Source organism: Lepidochelys kempii, chromosome 4 (genome assembly GCF_965140265.1).
Source record: "Lepidochelys kempii isolate rLepKem1 chromosome 4, rLepKem1.hap2, whole genome shotgun sequence".
In the NCBI taxonomy this organism is placed as follows: domain Eukaryota; kingdom Metazoa; phylum Chordata; order Testudines; family Cheloniidae; genus Lepidochelys; species Lepidochelys kempii.
In genome coordinates, this window is record NC_133259.1 from 69,244,562 (window position 1) to 69,262,495 (window position 17,934).

The 17,934-nt window shown below is 47.2% G+C and overlaps 1 protein-coding gene across 3 annotated transcripts in view; it reads left to right on the plus strand.

Annotated features, from left to right (window-relative positions):
* CLCN3 (chloride voltage-gated channel 3) overlaps positions 1-17,934 on the plus strand; it is a 133,975-nt gene that overhangs the window by 35,127 nt on the left and 80,914 nt on the right. For all 3 annotated transcript variants that reach the window (XR_012158626.1, XM_073341613.1, XM_073341609.1), the window contains exon 2: positions 8,075-8,250. Coding sequence is in view for 2 of the 3 variants with exons in the window: in XM_073341613.1 (XP_073197714.1) it covers positions 8,091-8,250 (160 nt within the window). In the remaining variant the exon portion in view is untranslated. The remainder of the gene's footprint in view (positions 1-8,074; positions 8,251-17,934) is intronic.

Here is a 17,934-nt window from a genome sequence, read left to right on the forward strand (position 1 = left end):
CCTATGCTCGGGCGACCGAGACTGGCTAGAGCTGCCTTTCACTCTGGCTGAGTTCTCAGAAGCCCTCTGCCGCATGCCCACCAATAAATCTCCGGGCATGGATGGGCTGACTGTGGAGTTCTACAATGTGTTCTGGGATGTCTTCGGCCTAGACCTACTCACCGTCTGGGCCGAGTCTTTGCAGAGCGGGGTCCTCCTTCGGCAATAAGGCGGGCATGGCTCACCTGCATGAAAGAGGGAGGGGAACCTCCGTGATTTACAAAATTGGCGTCCCGTCTTTCTCCTCAGCGTGGACTACAAAGTCGAAGCGAAAGGCATCTCGCTACGGCTAGGGTCTGTGCTGGCGGAGGTGGTCCGACCAGACGTACACCATCCTGGGCTGCACCATCTTTGACAACCTGTATCTGGTCCGGGATCTCTTCAAACTTGGGTGTAGGGATGGTCTGCCGTTTGCCCTCCTGTCCCTGCATCAGGAGAAGGCGTTTGACAGGGTAGACCACAGGTATTTCCTGAGCACTCTGCGAGCATTTGGCTTCGGACCCCAGTTTGTGGGTTTTCTTCAGGTGCTGTATGCCTCCGCAGAGTATGTGGTCAGGCTCACCTGGACCCTGACTGAACTGGTCAGCTTCGGGCCAGGAGTACGGCAGGGGTGCCCCCTCTTGGGCCAGCTGAATGCTCTGGCGATCAAGCCCTTCCTCTGTCTCCTCCGTAGGAGGTTGACAGGGTTGGTGCTCCAAGAGCTGGAGCTGCGGCTGGTCCTGTTGGTGTACGCTGATGTGCTCCTCATGGTCCAGGACCCGGGCGACTTGGCGCAGGTGGAGGCTTGTCAGGCCATCTGTTCGGCAGCCTTCTCTGCCCTGGTCAGCTGGGTCAAGAGCTCTGACCTGGTGGTCGGGGATGGGTGGCAGGCGAGCTCCCTCCCACCCGCACTTCAGGCCATCCAGTGGAGCGCGGATCCGCTGCTCTATCTCGGTGTTTACCTTTCTGCCACGCATCCGTCTCCGCCGGAAAACTGGCACAATTTAGAGGGCGGGGGTGATAGAACGGGTCCGGAAATGGACAGGACTACTCCAGTGCCTCTCCCTTCGAGGGAGAACGCTGGTGCTTAATCAGCTAGTCCTGTCCATGCTCTGGTACCGGCTCAACACCAGCCCCAGGTTTCCTGGCCACCCTTGGGACATGGATTCTGGAGTTCTTTTGGTCAGGACTGCACTGGTCCCTGCAGGGGTTCTCCATCTACCCCTGGAGGAGGGAGGTCAGGGCCTGAAATGTCTGCACACTCAGGTCCATGTCTTCCGCCTCCAGGCCCTGCAGAGGCTCCTTTATGGTGCAGGTAGTCCAGCGTGGAGCATACTGGCGCACGCCTTCCTGTGCTGTTTCCAAGGGCTCCGACACGACCAGCAGCTCCTTTATCTCCATCCGAGAGGTCTTCCTCTTAGGACCCGATCTTCTACCAGGACCTTCTCTGGACCTGGAAGCTGTTCTCAGTGACCAGGTCTGTGGTGGCCACCATGGGGGCAGATCTTCTCGCGGAGCCCCTGCTACACAACCCCCAGCTCTGTGTTCAGGTGGTGGAGTCCCCCTTGGTGCGCCAGAGTTTGGTCCTGGCAGACGTCACCAGAGTCGGAGACCTCCTGGACTACGACCGGGAAGACTGGCTGGATCCCCTGATGCTCGCTCAGCGCATGGGGCTCTCCAGGCCTCGTACTCCCTGGCGCGTACTTCAGGAGGTGAGGGCCACTTTGCCACCCACCGCTCGGGTTTACCTCGACCAGGTCCTAAGAGAGGGTATGCCCCGCCTACCCTCCACCCCAGGCTCTCCAGACCTTTTCATCGGGCCCCTGCCCTGTGGACCTGACCGACCCCCCGCGCCCCTTCACCGTGAACTGGCTGCACAATCTGCAGCCAGTCCGCTTCCAGACCGTGCCAAGGAAACATCTATACATGCTCGTGCTCCACACCCTTCACATCCTCACCCTCGTGTCCCGCCCCAACACAAAGTGGTGGGACCTTCTGCCACCTCTAGAGGGTGAGGAGTCCCGGTGGGCCAGCCTATACTCCACCTTGGTCCCGAGGCCCACCGGGGATATCAGTTGGCTGCTCCTTCATGGGGCTGTGAGCACGGGCATGTACTTGGCACGCTTCACCCCATCCCAGGCACCTGCCCCTTTTGCGGCATGAGGGAGACCCTGGCGCACATTTACCTGGGGTGCGCCAGGTTGTAGCCCTTATTCTAGCTCCTCACGAATATTTTGTTACGTTTTTGGTTGCGTTTTTCCCTTCACCTCCTTATCTATGCACTCTCGATCCGTGGCCTCATAAAGTCACAGGACCTCCTGGTCAACCTTCTCCTAGCCTTGGCTAAAGTGGCCATCTATAAAACCAGGGTGAGGTGGTTGGCCGATGGAATCTCCTGTGACTGTGGGGCCTATTTCCGATTCTCCGTCCATTCATGTATCTGGGCAGAGTTCCTCTGGGTGCTGTCCACTGACTCCCTTGATGCCTTCGAGGAGCAGTGGGCACTGTCCGGGGTTCTCTGTTCGGTGTCCCTGTCTGGTTCCCTTCTTTTGACGCTTTGACCGCACTCCTGTCGCTGTTATTTCATTAGTTGTCCCCCGTAATTATTTGGTTTCCAGGTCCTGTGGACCCCCCTCTTGGGGGGCTGGGGGGGGGGAATCTTTAGCAGTGGATCAGTAGGGCTACTCTGTTGTACCTAGTTGGCCTGGGTCTATCACTCACTCACACACACTCTCACACGCTGTTTCAGTTTCACCAGCTTTTAAAACCCAGTTCTCTTACACTGTGGCAGTGCCAACAAGCCATTAAGCAGATATATTTTTGTTGTTTATTTGCTATGATAGATTTGTATGCTGCATTAACCTTTGGCATACAAAAATATACATCCCTCCTTTTGAGCACAACCATTGAATATAAAGCATGTCAGAGTACAGTTACCATAGTAATCTCTGATGGTGAGCTATGCTGTGTGCTATGTGATCTAGTAAGATAGCTGGGACTAATGCAAATATGTATCCTCCTTCAAATGTTTCCACATGTCTATTCCAATGTAGGCGTGTGTGTGCTCTGAGCACAGTTGCCGGAATTGTTTCCCCTAGTGGTATCCGTTGGGTCGACTCCAGCACTCTCTGGTTCTCCCCACTCATACCACTGATATAAAGGGCGCTGCTGACCCGATCCCCTTCAGTTCCTTCTTACCATCCATGATGTCTGCTGGAATTCCTCATTGCTCAGGCAGTTTTCTCCTAGTGACTTTTCTACTACTTTAGTGTAAATAACAGGTTTCAGAGTAGCAGCCATGTTAGTCTGTATTCGCAAAAAGAAAAGGAGTACTTGTGGCACTTTAGAGACTAACCAATTTATTTGAGCATAAGCTTTCGTGAGCTACAGCTCACTTCATCTGTAGCTCACGAAAGCTTATGCTCAAATAAATTGGTTAGTCTCTAAGGTGCCACAAGTACTCCTTTTCTTTTTAGTGTAAATAGTTATTGTAGTTGGTAATCTTTGGTAGTTTTTGGGTGCCTTCACGCTTAGTTAGCAGGGTCATCCACATCCCAGGGCTGGGGCATGCCTCTGTTACCAGGCCCTGCGTTTCCTGTGGTAAGTCTATGCCTTTGAGTGACTCGCAGTCGATTTATCTGAAGTGCATGGGGGAATCTCATAGGAAAGACCATTGATAACGCTGCAGGGACTTCAAACCCTACACCAAAAAGGACCAAGCAGCAAAACTGAAGGTCCTCCTCATGGAGGCAATCTTAAGACCTGCCTTGGAGCCACACTTGGACTTGGCACTAAGCACTTCAGCCGTAGTGTGAAGTGCTCCTCCCACAGGTCAGGAATCCTAGCACCGATCTTCTTCTCCAGTGCCTAAGAAGAACCATAAACGCCAAGAGAAGAGCCAATCCCCGGTGCCAAAGGCAAGCAGACGGGGACCATGATAGAGCAAGGCTTGCGTTGGGCCAGCACTACAGCATCAGGTGTCATCAACTCTGGTGTGGCTGCAAGCCCTACTGACACCGGTACGGGCGCCACCTCCTGTGGGCGAACCGTGCACCAGCCAGTTTGCAGTGCAGTCTACTCTTATCCCAGGCCAAAGGTTATAGTTCATTGGTGTAGTTCTCGACTCCATGTGAGAGTTCTACTTCCAGGCGATAGCTTTTGTTTGATTACGTCCCTGATATGGTCCCTCCAGCCTCATCCGATCACAACTGTATGACAATCTAAGCCTTCTGTGCCACATGGCTTCATGGACCTACATAGTGAATCAAGCAAGGCTACATCTCAGACCTTTCCAAACCTGATTAGCCATGGTATACTTCTCCTCACATCATCACTTAGACTCAGTGCTCATGATGCCTGGTCAGGTCCTTGACTTACTGACGTGGTGGCTGACCCACCACACGGTATATGCAGGGGTACCCTTCTCAAGGCCTTAACTCCTGATGTCTCTAGTATCCAAAGCAACAGCCCTCGGCTGGGGAGCCCCCTAGAGTCCCTCAGGACCTCTGGTTTCAAGAAGAACTTTCCCTCCATATAAACATCAGGGAGCTCAGGGCAGTCTGCCTAGCCTGCCAAGTGTTTCTACCCCACATTCTGAACAGAACTGTATCGGTTCTCATAGATAATACAATGGCCATGTTCTACATAAACAGGGCAGTGCGCTTTCTTCCCCTCTGTGTCAAGAAGCAATCCGACTATTGGAGCTCATCAGTGTAGAAGTGTCCTACCTTCTGAAAACGCAGAACCAGCTAGCATATCACCTCAGGAGGTCTTTCTCCTCTCACCATGAGTAAGGCTACATTTGTCACAGGTATTTTTAGTAAAAGTCATGGACAGTTTCACAGGCCGTAAACAAAAATTCACGGCCCGTGACCTGTCCATGACTTTTACTAAAAATACCCACCCTGACTAAAATTTTGGCTGGGGCAGTGGGTACTCTGGAGGGGGGGGGGTCCTGGGGCACTGCGGGTGCTGGGGGATGTGGCCCGGGACCTCTGCTGGTACTGGGGGAGGAAGGTTGGCAGGGCTTCCTACCCGGCTCCTCATCCCTGTGGCTCCTAGGCGGCAGAGGCAGGGGCCATGGCGGGGACTCTGCCGCTCCCGCCACGAGCGCCAGCTGCCGCAGCTCTCATTGACCAGGAATCGCAGCCAATAGGAGCCAGGGGTGAGGGCTGTGGATGCGGGCAGTGTGTGGCTCAGAGACCCCCGCTGGCTCCTCCACCGCCTAGGAAGTGCAGGGGGGCCCCTCACCCTGAGGTAAGCCTCTCTCCGCACTCTCCAACTCCCTGCCCATAGCCCTGAGCTCCCTCCCACACACCCAAACTGCTGCTGCTGGTGGCCCAGGGGCTGTGCGGCTTGGGTAGCCCCTGAGCCAGCACCAGCTGTTGCAAAAGTCACAGAGGTCACAGAAAGTCACGGATTCCGTGACAGACTAGTATCCTTAACCACGGGACCGGATATCTTCTCTCCCCCCCCCCCCCCCACCAGTGTGGGACTCCCCATATAGACCTGTTCACTACCCGCAACAACAGAAAATGCCATCAGTTCTCCTCTCTGTGAGGCCACAGCCCGGGTCACAGATATGTTCCTGTTATGGACAAAGTACCTGTATTATGCATTTTCTCCTACCCTGCTGATTCACAAGGTTCTGATGAAAATCAAGTGGGACCAAGCATAGGTCATTCTCATAGCCCCTGTGTGGCCCAGGCAACATTGGTTCAATACTCTCTTAAGGCTTTCAGTGGCAGCCCCACTATGGCTTCTGCTGCACCCGGACTTTATCTCCTGAGACGACAGTTGGCTGCTCCACCCATATCTCAGGTCTCTTCATCTGACGGCCTGGAAGCTCCATGAGGAGCAGTCTTGCTCAGAGGAGGTCAGTAGAAAGCCTTCCACCAGGGTCACCTACTTCGCCAAATGGGAGTGGTTCTCCATCTGGTGCTCCCAAGGGGGAATGCCATCTACACAGTCTCATCTTGGAGTACCTTCTGCTGCTGAAACAACAAGGGCTGGCCCTCTCTTCAGTCTGGGGTCACCTAGTGGCCATCTCAGTCTTTCATACCAAGGTTCACAATCAATCCATTTTTTCATTCGACCTGGGGATCCATTTTCTCAAAAGCCTGGAGAGGATGTAACCCCAGGTTAGAGATCCCATTCCTCCGTGGGATCTAAACCTTGTCTTGTCAAAGCTTACAGGTCCACTGTTTGAACTGCTAGGAGCATGCTTGTTACACCTCTCCTGGAAAGTCACCTTCTTAGTGGCCATTGCTTTGGCCAGAAGAGTCTCAGAGATCTGGGCCTTCACATCAGAAGCCCCAGATATGGTCATCTTCAAGAATAAAGTCCAGCTGTGCCCATACCTTTCATTCCTCTTAAAGGTGGTCTCACAATTTCACTACAGTGAAGCAATCTTCCCGCAGGTATTCTGCGCTAAACTACTATGGCCTTCGCCACTGCCTTCCCAGCACAAGTCCCTACCCAGGACATCTGCAGAGCAGCAACCTGGTCATCAGTGCACACATTCTCAATGCACTATGCCATCACTTAGCAGGCTAGAGACAATGCCAGCTTTGGCCGCACAGTCTTGCAGTCACCTTGCCTTTGAACTCTAAACCTACCTCCTGTACAACTCATTGTGAGCCACCTACATTGGAATGGTCATGTGCAAGTACTTGAAGAAGAAACAGTTACTAATGTTTCCATAACTTGTTCTTTGAGATGTGTTGTATATGTCCATTTCAAAACTCACTATCTGCCCCCTCTTATCCGAGGCGGTCAGTAAGAAGAAACTGAAGGGGAGCAGGGTCAGCAGGGCCCTTTTTACCAGCAGCATGAGCGCATGACACCAGAGGGCATTGGAGCCAACCCGACAGATACCACTAGGGGAAAGAATTCTGGCAACTGTGCTCAGGGTGCATACACACCTACATTGGAATGAACATGTGCAATACATCTCGAAGAACAACAGTTACAGAAAGGTTAGTAACCAAGCTTTTTTTTTGTTTTATTTTTGGGGGTTTTTTGAGTAAAGGCAGGGGAGACGGTCATCAAGATTCAGGGGCATTTTCCCCCCAGATAGGCCTATAGAAATGACTGGCTCAGATCTTGGCGAAGTCGAAAGTACAGACTAATTAGCCACTACCTGCATGAATATGAAGTAAACGCAAGCAAATCTTGTGTGTCCATCCCTCTTTTTCATAACCAATGTTACCATATTATATAGTGTGCAAAAAGGTGATCCACTGCAACTTGCAGACTCCTCCGTGTTAGCAAAGGGATACACTTTGCTACCCTATTTGATTATGAATGTGTGGTTAAAAAATGAAGTTCATGTTGATCGACTTATATTACAGTAAAACCAGTTCTTAGTGTGTCTTTTTGGTTTACAACCTCTTAATAAAAGTCTTTCAGTATTTTATGACTTATGTATGAATTTACTTAAATAGGGCTCACTCTTTTATGCACTACAATTAAGGTGACTTTTTTTAAAAATCTGTTTTAAAACTTCCTTTATACTCTAAGCTCTGACTCCAGTGGGATACTGGGATTACAGTAGACTATATAACATAGTTGGCCACACTGAGCTGACTTAATGGCTAAGGAAGCTTACTTTTTCATTTACCCCTCAACCCCGAGTATATTAACATTGAGTGTTGTTTATGCCATTGATCTTCCTTATGCTTGTTTAGAGATGAATATTGGCTAGGTATCTGTCCAAAGGGAGCCTATTTGGATTACTATCGTGTTTCGTCAGAGTGGAATAGTTACAGGAGAATTGAGATTGAAGTAGGAAGGGCCTGGGAAGGGGGATGAGGGAGAATTAGCCATAAATAAGACATTCTTCCTTGCATAAGAGGTCCTACATGGTAAGTATTGTTATACCAATATGTAACTAATAAAGAGTATTAAAATATAGTACTTGGATGTTCCACATAGTATGATCTGAAGTTTTATCCAACGAAGCTCAAGTGTATTTGCTTTATTTAATATTAATTATCAGTTTTCTCTTGTGTATCTTAAAAGCTGCTTCCTAACACAGCATTCTTCCCTCTCTTAGGTTATAAAGCAGCTAAATGGAGTCTGAGCAGCTGTTCCATAGAGGCTACTATCGAAATAGTTACAACAGTATAACTAGTGCAAGCAGCGATGAGGAACTTTTAGATGGAGCAGGTGTCATTATGGACTTTCAAACTTCTGAAGATGACAATTTGTTAGATGGTGATGCATCAATTGGTAAGTTAGTAATTCTTATTTATGGCTTTTTGGTTTAAAATCTCTTTCATTTAAGTCTAGAAGGGAATCGCTTTTGAAGCAGTAATTAATTTTCTCAATCTTGTCAGCAAAACAGTTCATGAAGAGATGGCTTTAGAAAAAGTTACTGAAAAATGTTTATTAGGGTCTATTAAGGTTTCTCTTGCTAAGCAGTTATATTAGACTTCCAGTGGAGCCTGACAGATAACTTTTCTGATCATCTTATGTCTTCTATCATTGCTTACAAAGCTGAAAAAAATCTTCTTGTCAAGTTTCTCTTCTCTTTGAGAAGAGAGTTCTAAAAGCCACCTCCTCTTTTCTTATCTGGCTCTTTGAGTGAGAAGGATGCAAAGTTAGCTCTCCTATCTGAACAGCAACTCCATGAGAATAGTTAGCTTATTATCCTTCATAGTAGAATTACACTGGGCGTAACTGTTTTTCCTACTGTTTACTGTAATCTGCTTTTTAGCACTATTCTCTTCCATATCAGAATAGAATGATGATTCTTCTGTAGCTGGTGACTGTACTTCCAAGAATCCCAGGAAAAGTACATTGTCCCTAAATGACTAAGTTAGAGCGACAAGGTGGGCGATGTAATACCTTTTATTGAACCAACTTCCGTTAGTGAAATAGACAAGCTTTCGAGCTACACAGAACTCTTGTTCAATTTAGAACAAATATGCACTCTGTGGTGTTCAATAGTAAACACTGCCAAGAGGAAGAGATCCATCAGCAACAGTGTCTAAAAAACGTGATTCAGGTCAGTTCAACTGTTGCCTGGCCCATTTGAGTAGCAGCTGTGAAACTCACCAGTGTCTTCTAAGCTTTATTGTACTTCTACCTTTTCTTGTGGGCAGAAATGAAGAATCTTGTGTCTGTATCTACCAGAGTATCTCCAGCAACATCAGCAGCTCTCTGCTTGTTTTCATATGTAAAATGGGGACAATAACATCTTTGTTGCTCGTAAGAGTCCCATCAACAGCAGAGTGAATTGTAAATGTGAACTTTGCAACTTCTGTTCAGACCACTTTGGAGCAGATGAGATTTTCATATTCCATTAGCTGCTACTCAAGAAAGTGATGAGCACAAGTAAAAGGGCACTGAAGTGATCCCACTCATCACTCTAGATGTGAGGTCTTCAGAAACATTAATGAATTCATCTTCACAACACTTACCTGAGGTAGGGACGTATTATTGTCCTCATTTTACAGATTCCTATTCCCCAACCCCTATTGCTTCCCTTTTTCCCCTTCACCCTGGCTTTGTCCCTGTCGTTCTCTTTTGTTTTGTGCCCAGCCCTTCCCTGTATTCTAGTATGATAACTTCCTTCACCACCACACTGCCTGGGCACTAGCAGGCAGAGTATTGAGAGCACCGTTATCCATTCCAGTTCATGGCACCACACTGGCCCTTGGCAGCCAGAGGAGCACTTGCAGGCCAAGTGCTGCTCCGCTTCTGCATCCTTGGGATGGAGTTTGCTCAGTACAAAAAAACCTTTTGAGAGTTTTGATGTCAAACACTTTTTCAAATGTCTTTACTGATCACCAACAGTGATTTTTCAGAGGCTCATAAGTTGGCCAAGTTGGAGCAGAATTTCATACGACAGAAAGGCAGCCCCTAGTCAGATTTCAAGTTCTCACTCTAGTCCATGGAGAGGCAATAGTTTCTCAGTGAAATTATTGTAAGAATTTTTTAATGTTTTCCCTAACATCATTCTTCAAAATGGTTGAACTGTTTTACAGGAAGTACTTGAAAGAAATTTAGCCTGATGCAGACACCCATTGTGGAAAATATCTGCTCAGATAGTTTGGAAAAGATCTAAGCAACTGAAAACAAAGGGCTTATAATGGAAAGTGTTAAATCATCTAGAGGTGTTTTTATAAGGTTGCGTATCTTATTAAAAGATTTGTGTATAGCTTGATATGGGTCTACTCATTTTTATGATTACTGCATCTTAGTGTGGAGCACTTAGTTGTGTTGGAGGTTGCACTTTATTTGCAGGGTTTGTGTGAGGATTCTAGTTTAAATGGGATCCTAATCACATACTTTAAATGTAATTTGTTGGTCGTATTCAACTGTTTAAGACAGAGAAGGATTTTATTTTCCCCCCACACGTTTTGGTCTGATTAGGAGGGTTTTCACTTAAGGCACGCTGGAATGGCATGACCAGTCATTAGTACAGCAGTGTTTGACTGGGCTAAAGAGCAGATGAGGATCTAATTTCACTAAGTGGTTCACAAGAATCACCCAGAATGGATCTGCGGGTTTATACACTCGAATGCATCTGATATTCTTCTTCCTGGCAATGAGCTTATTTTTATCAATGACATACCCAAACCTCACCTGCCAAAATCCTGGGCATCAGTATAATGGAACAATAATTTCTACCATAATCATATTTGATTAGAATTAGTAGTTTCTCAGGATATTTACATTTCTTATAACTAAAAGAATATTTTGTATAAACTACCAAAAAGTTGAAGTATAGCTACCTTATGGTTTATTCACTGTAAATTGCTTTCGTTGGCAGTCCTGGAGGATTTTTGATCAGAGTTGTAAAAACACGCTTATTAAACATTTAAGTACACAGCAAAATATTTTGTGAAACTAAAAATTTATTTATTTATTATTCTTTCTATCTCCTTGATGTGTGAATTTAAATCTTCATACTAATCTTGTTTCTCACAGGGCCAAAATCAAGCAGGTGCCTTCCTGCTGGATTTCATGGCTTCATTATTGTGGCTTGTTCTTTGATCTTCTTCTTTTTCGCTTTTGTTTTTGGCTACTGCTGCCTTTTTAGAAAGGCTTCTGGTATTTAAATTGGATTTTCCTTTACCTTCCCTCCATTATAATTTTTAAAAACGTTTTTGTGTTCATTGAATCCAGGCATGCAAGATGAATCCACCATACAAGATTAAATTACATAATTTATGGCTAATCATCCTAAAGCTACCCTGTATCTTTCCAAGTTGTTGTTCTGAATAAAAGAAAACAGTGAAGAAAAAATAAAATGAGGACAATTTTAATATTGTAGCCAGTCCTTTTTTTGTAAGAGTTAAAAAAAAAAAAAATGTGCCTGCAATGTTTAGTTTGCTTTTCCTCCATTTTACAAAATAAAATATATTGCAGAAAAAAAAAAGTGCCCTCTTTATTCAGGGGCCTGGTCCAAACCCCATAAAAGCCAATGGAAACTTTTCTGTTGCTTACCCACTAGGCCCCTGAGTCGGTAGAACCTTTAAGCATATGCTTCTCCTTAGTCACATGAGTAGTACCATTGAAATCAATACTCAATCCCTGAGTCAGCTAAGTACTTAAGAATAAGATGGGTAATATACATTCATTATTTGATAATTCTTTGTATTGGGTATTGAATGCATGCTAAAATAGAGAAGATACAGGGAACACTAAGGGACTCCTCCTGCTTATCTTACCCAACTACACCCATATTGTCTTCTCTGGCTCTGCTCAGGTGAGTAAGGCATGTAGGATTTGACCCCTATGTCTGTTAAGCATTTTGAATTCACAGGCTAGGATTTGTCTACAAATAGTTTTCATGAAGTCCTGGGTATCTTTTTTAATATTTAGATTAACTATATGTATAAGTGAGCTTTGTGTTAAAGGTTGATGTTTTTGATTTTCAGTTTATGGTTTGAACTGATTCCTGCAGTTCCTCGTGGATTTCTCCTTTTGTCTCTATACCTAATACTGTAGAATAGTTTTGTTTAGGTAATTCTGTCACTCCTTGCTGTCTGTATAATTAACAACTGAAAGCATCTATCACAGGAGTTCAGATACCATGGTGAAATATAAAATATGTGACCAGATATGCTGACATTTTCACTATTCTTAACTCTTACACATGTAAATTTATTTTACACTCTGATGCTGCGACCATTATGTTCACACAAATCTCATTGACTTCAGTGGTACAAATGAGGTCTGCAAGATTGTGGTGTTAGGGAGGACCAGTAAGTGTCACTAACCTGTGAATCCTTTCTGAGTGCCTGGAGACTGGTAGTGGACGGAAACCACTGGCAGTTCTTGGTAAACTCTCTCAGAAATCCTGTTATAACAGGGTAAGTAGTTAGGTTGCTGTATGTGTGTAGGTTTTGGATGCCTTGAATCACATTTTTTGCCTTGGAGCAACACTGGCTTGTCAACTGTGATTAAAAAATAACAACTGTTTTTGTTGCCTGTTAAAGCTTTATCTATGTGTAGAAATTACATTTACTATATTTTTTCTGTTTGCATTAATATGTGCTGAGAAGTAGGAGGTTATGATAGGCTAGAATATCAGAAGTACCTGCATCTTTAGCAATGGAAAAAACTTATAAATGCATTTTCTACAGAAGTACTTCTGCAGATATCAGCTTTATGCTGATGCATGAGGGATTTTCCCCATTTATTTATTTATTGCTTAAATTGAATTAATATATATTTGCTCTGAATTTGGCATATTTGCTGTTGGGGACCATCTGTATCATTTGCTGCTACAAAATATTATGCTGCCTGCGTCAGCATTTCAAAGCATGCAGGAGGATATCCATTCTCCTATTTATTAAAGGGACAATACCACTTAAAAGCCATATTTGATTTGTATTGCAAAATATATGTATACATGTTACTAAAATATGTTGTTATATTGCAAGAGTTTGCAAAATCTAGGGTTTTTTTGTTCACTAAAAACTAGTTTTCTGAATATAAGCTGGAATCTCCAGAATTGATAACTTGATGCAATGTGAAGATTATTCTGTTAAACACTCACGTAAGGAAATAGAAATATATATTAGAAGACAGAATGCATAGTATTCTCCTCCTTTGCCCAAAATATAAATTTTGGGAAGACAAGCATTCTCAAAACCAAAGATAAAGGCTCAGTTTACTCTGCAGCCAGCTGGACCTAAACTCTGTAGCAAAGTCTCTGGCACAGCAGCTGACTGAATCATCAGGCAAGTCTACACTACAGCACTATGTTGGCAGTGTCTACAGGGTGATAGAAACATAAATAAAATATTTATTGCAGCTGACAAAGTGGGTATTCACCCACAAACGCTTATGCTCTTATACATCTGTTAGTCTATAAGGTGCCACAGAACTCTTTGCCGCTTTTACAAATAAAATAGTTTACTATGTGACTTAAATGTGATCATTCTACTCCTCCAAATAATAAAATGTAATATAATAATTCTTCAGCTAGAGCTGTTATTATATAACTAAGAAAATCACATACAAATTAGGATAACTGATTATACAAGACTCAGACAGTGTGTATTAGGTTTTCTCTGCCACAGATATGGATGCATTCTCTCATGGACACTTAGCACTGGTCTACACTAGGACTTTAGGTCGAATTTAGCAGCGTTAAATCGATGTAAACCTGCACCCGTCCACATGATGAAGCCCTTTATTTCGACTTAAAGGGCTCTTAAAATCGATTTCCGTACTCCACCCCTGACAAGTGGATTAGCGCTTAAATCGGCCTTGCCAGGTCGAATTTGGGGTACTGTGGACACAATTCGACGGTATTGGCCTCCGGTACCTATCCCAGAGTGCTCCATTGTGACCGCTCTGGACAGCACTCTCAACTCAGATGCACTGGCCAGGTAGACAGGAAAAGAACCGCGAACTTTTGAATCTCATTTCCTGTTTGGCCAGCGTGGCAAGCTGCAGGTGACCATGCAGAGCTCATCAGCAGAGGTGACCATGATGGAGTCCCAGAATCGCAAAAGAGCTCCAGCATGGACCGAACGGGAGGTACGGGATCTGATCGCTGTATGGGGAGAGGAATCCGTGCTATCAGAACTCCGTTCCAGTTTTCGAAATGCCAAAACCTTTGTCAAAATCTTCCAGGGCATGAAGGACAGAGGCCATAACAGGGACCCGAAGCAGTGCCGTGTGAAACTGAAGGAGCTGAGGCAAGCCTACCAGAAAACCAGAGAGGCGAACGGCCGCTCCGGGTCAGAGCCCCAAACATGCTGCTTCTATGATGAGCTGCATGCCATTTTAGGGGGTTCAGCCACCACTACCCCAGCTGTGTTGTTTGACTCCTTCAATGGAGATGGAGGCAACACGGAAGCAGGTTTTGGGGACGAAGAAGAAGATAGCTCACAACAAGCAAGCGGAGAAACTGGTTTTCCCAACAGCCAGGAACTGTTTCTCACCCTGGACCTGGAGCCAGTACCCAAGGCTGCGTCCTGGACCCAGCAGTCGGAAAAGGGACCTCCGGTGAGTGTACCTTTTAAAATACTATACATGGCTTAAAAGCAAGCATGCGAAAGGATCAATTTGCCCTGGCATTCGCGGCTCTCCTGGATGTACTCCCAAAGCCTTTGCAAAGTAGAAGCCTCCTCCCACCCCACTCTCCTGCTGGTAATAGCTTATCTAAAGTGACCACTCTCCCTACAATGTGCATGATAATCAAGGTGGGCCATTTCCAGCACAAATCCAGGTTTTCTCACCCTCCGCCCCCCCCCCCCCCCCCAAATTCACTCTCCTGCTTGTAATAGCCCATCCAAAGTGACCACTCTCTTTACAATGTGCATGATAACCTGGATTTTTGCTGGAAAAGAGAGTGGTCACTTTGGATGGGCTATTACCAGCAGGAGAGTGAATTTGTGTGTGTGTGGGGGGGGGGAGAAAACCTGGATTTGTGCTGGAAATGGCCCACCTTGATTATCATGCACATTGTAGGGAGAGTGGTCACTTTAGATAAGCTATTACCAGCAGGAGAGTGGGGTGGGAGGAGGTATTGTTTCATGGTCTCTGTGTATATAATGTCTTCTGCAGTTTCCATAGTATGCATCCGATGAAGTGAGCTGTAGCTCACGAAAGCTTATGCTCAAATAAATTGGTTAGTCTCTACGGTGCCACAAGTACTCCTTTTCTTTTTGCGAATACAGACTAACACAGCTGTTACTCTGAAACCTGTGTTTTACTCTAGGGGCTTCTGATGGGACAGCTGTGTCTGTCAGAGATCACACCCCTGATTGACATAGCTGTTCTGTAGACATAGCCTCAGTTCCATTTTGTGTTGGTGTTCATGTAACACCAACAGACCCTGGTCATCAGTGGGCAGGATTGAACCTGTGACCTCTGTAGCTAACTGCATGAGCCAGGGGCTGCGAGTTGTATGGGCTCCTGGTGCCCGGACTCCAGCAATATTCAGGGCCCGGGGGCCCAGCTCCACCAATGTTTGGGGCTGAGTGTCTTCCCCTAGCCCTGCCTGCTGCCCCTGTGCACCTCCCCCGAGTGTCCCCCAGCCCCCACTTGCTGCCCTAGTGCACCTCCCTTGGGCCCTGGAGCAGATACATGCTGCCTCCCTGCATCAACTGCCGCCGCAGGATCCTAGTGCCTCCCATTCACTAGTGCCAGGACAGGCTGACCCTGAGCCTGCCCTTCCCCCTCAGACCCTTTCATTTTCCAGCAGGACCCTCCTCAAGCACAGGGGGCCCCCTGCCCATAGTCACTGCTCCTGCCCCATGCTGGGCAAGGGACAGCCCCATCCCCAGTGAGGCTACAGTGAGGGGCAGCACCAGGGGAGGAGGCACACACGTGATGGCAACCCCCCCATCCTCCTGCCCATGGCACCCACCACAGGGGAGGCGAGGGGGCTTCCTGTACCTGAGAGGAACTTTAGGAGCACATGCAGTGACGGTGGTGCAAGGTGAGTGTGGTGCAGGGGGGGCCCTCCCCCGGAGCTTGCTGCTGCCTGCAGGGAGAGGGCTGGGGGAAATCCTCCTTTTCTGGCCCTTGTCCTAGGGCAGCCTGTCTGCACCCCAAACCCCTCATCCACAGCCCTCACCCCTGCATCCCAGCCCTCTGCCTGAGCCCCCTCATACCGCCAACCCCCTCATCACCAGCCCCACCCTAGAAATATACTTTAAATACTGTATATTTTTTAAAATATAAATATAACGCCTCGCTTAACGTTGTAGTTCTATTCCTGAAAAATGCTGTTTTAAGTGAAATGGTGTTAAGCGAATCCAATTTCCCCATAAGAATTAATGTCGGGGGGGGGGGGTGAGTTAAGTTACAGGGAATTTTTTTTTGCCAGAGGAAAGACCACACACACACACACACAGAGTATAAGTTTTAAACAACCAATTTAATACTGTACACAGCAATGATGATTATGAAGCTTGGTTGAAGCAGTGTAGTCAGAGGGTGGGATATTTCTCAGGGAATGCCTTACTGCTAAATGATGAACTAGCACTCGGCTGAGCCCTCAAGGGTTAACACACTGTTGTTAATGCAGCCTCACACTCTATAAGGCAGCACGAATGGGAGGGTGGGGAGGGGAAGACAGCATGGCAGAGAGAGACAGAGACACACACACACACACCCTGTGTGTGTGTGTGTGTGTGAGAAAGAGACTTTAAGAGAGCAGTTGCTGCCAGCAAGCTCCCTCCATTCTGAGCCCTGTCGTGTCTTTGTGTGCTCTGTGGAGATGGGGGTGCAGGAATAGGGGAGGAGGACACCCTGACATCAACACCCCTCTTCCCCGTCCTCCTCTGCACAGCAAGCAGGAGGTCACGGGAGCAGCTCCAAGGCAGGGGGCAGGAGCAGCACATGGCAGTGGGGGGAAGGGACACCTGAACTGCCCAGCAGTTGATAGTCTGCTGGGCAGCAGCAGCACAGGGAACTTAGGGGGGCTGTCGGCCCACCCTGATTCCAAGCCCCCACTACTAGCTCCAATGGGCTGCTCTTTCTGCAGGGAGTGGACAAAGCAGGTGGCTGCCAAACAACACTATAAGGGAGCATAGCACAACTTTAAATGAGCATGTTCTCTAATTCAGGGGTTCTCAAACTGTGGTCCAGGAGCTCCATTCAGGTGGTCCACGCTCCTGGGCGGCCGCACATGGGAGAATGAAGGGCCACCCACCTAATTAGTGGAGTTGCGCAGGCGTGGCTCTACTAATTAGGTGCCTGGAGAAGATGCACATGTAAGGTGAGGTGGTGGCCTTGGGGGGAATAGGGGATAGGTGGGAGGGGGCAGTGGTGTGAGAAGAGGAGGTGGTGGGCATTTGGGACGTGCAGGGCTACAGCGGCCAGAGAAAGAGGCTCCAGGGCTCCGGCTGCTGGGGAGAGACCCCCTTCCTTCCCAGCTTCAGCTCTGTGGCTGCTGTGACAGGGGAGAAACCCCACTGCTTTCCAGCCCAAGCTCAGGGGCTGCTGCGGTGGGGGAGAGAGGGAGAGAACCCCACTTCTTCCTAGCCCCAGGTTGGGGGCTGCTGCGGTGGGGGAGAGGGCACATCCATCGCATTAGAAAGGTTAAGACTACTGATATTAAAATATGAGTTGTGTGGCACCCTGACAGCAGGATTGTCTGGCTATGTAGACTCCCTCCTCAGGCCCTATGCTACCAGCACTCCCAGCTACCTTCGAGACACCACTGACTTCCTGAGGAAACTTCAATCCATCGGTGATCTTCCTGATAACACCATCCTGGCCACTATGGATGTAGAAGCCCTCTACACCAACATTCCACACAAAGATGGACTACAAGCCGTCAAGAACACTATCCCCGATACTGTCACGGCTAACCTGGTAGCTGAACTTTGTGACTTTGTCCTTACCCATAACTACTTCACATTTGGGGACAATGTATACCTTCAGATCAGCGGCACTGCTATGGGTACCCGCATGGCCCCACAGTATGCCAACATT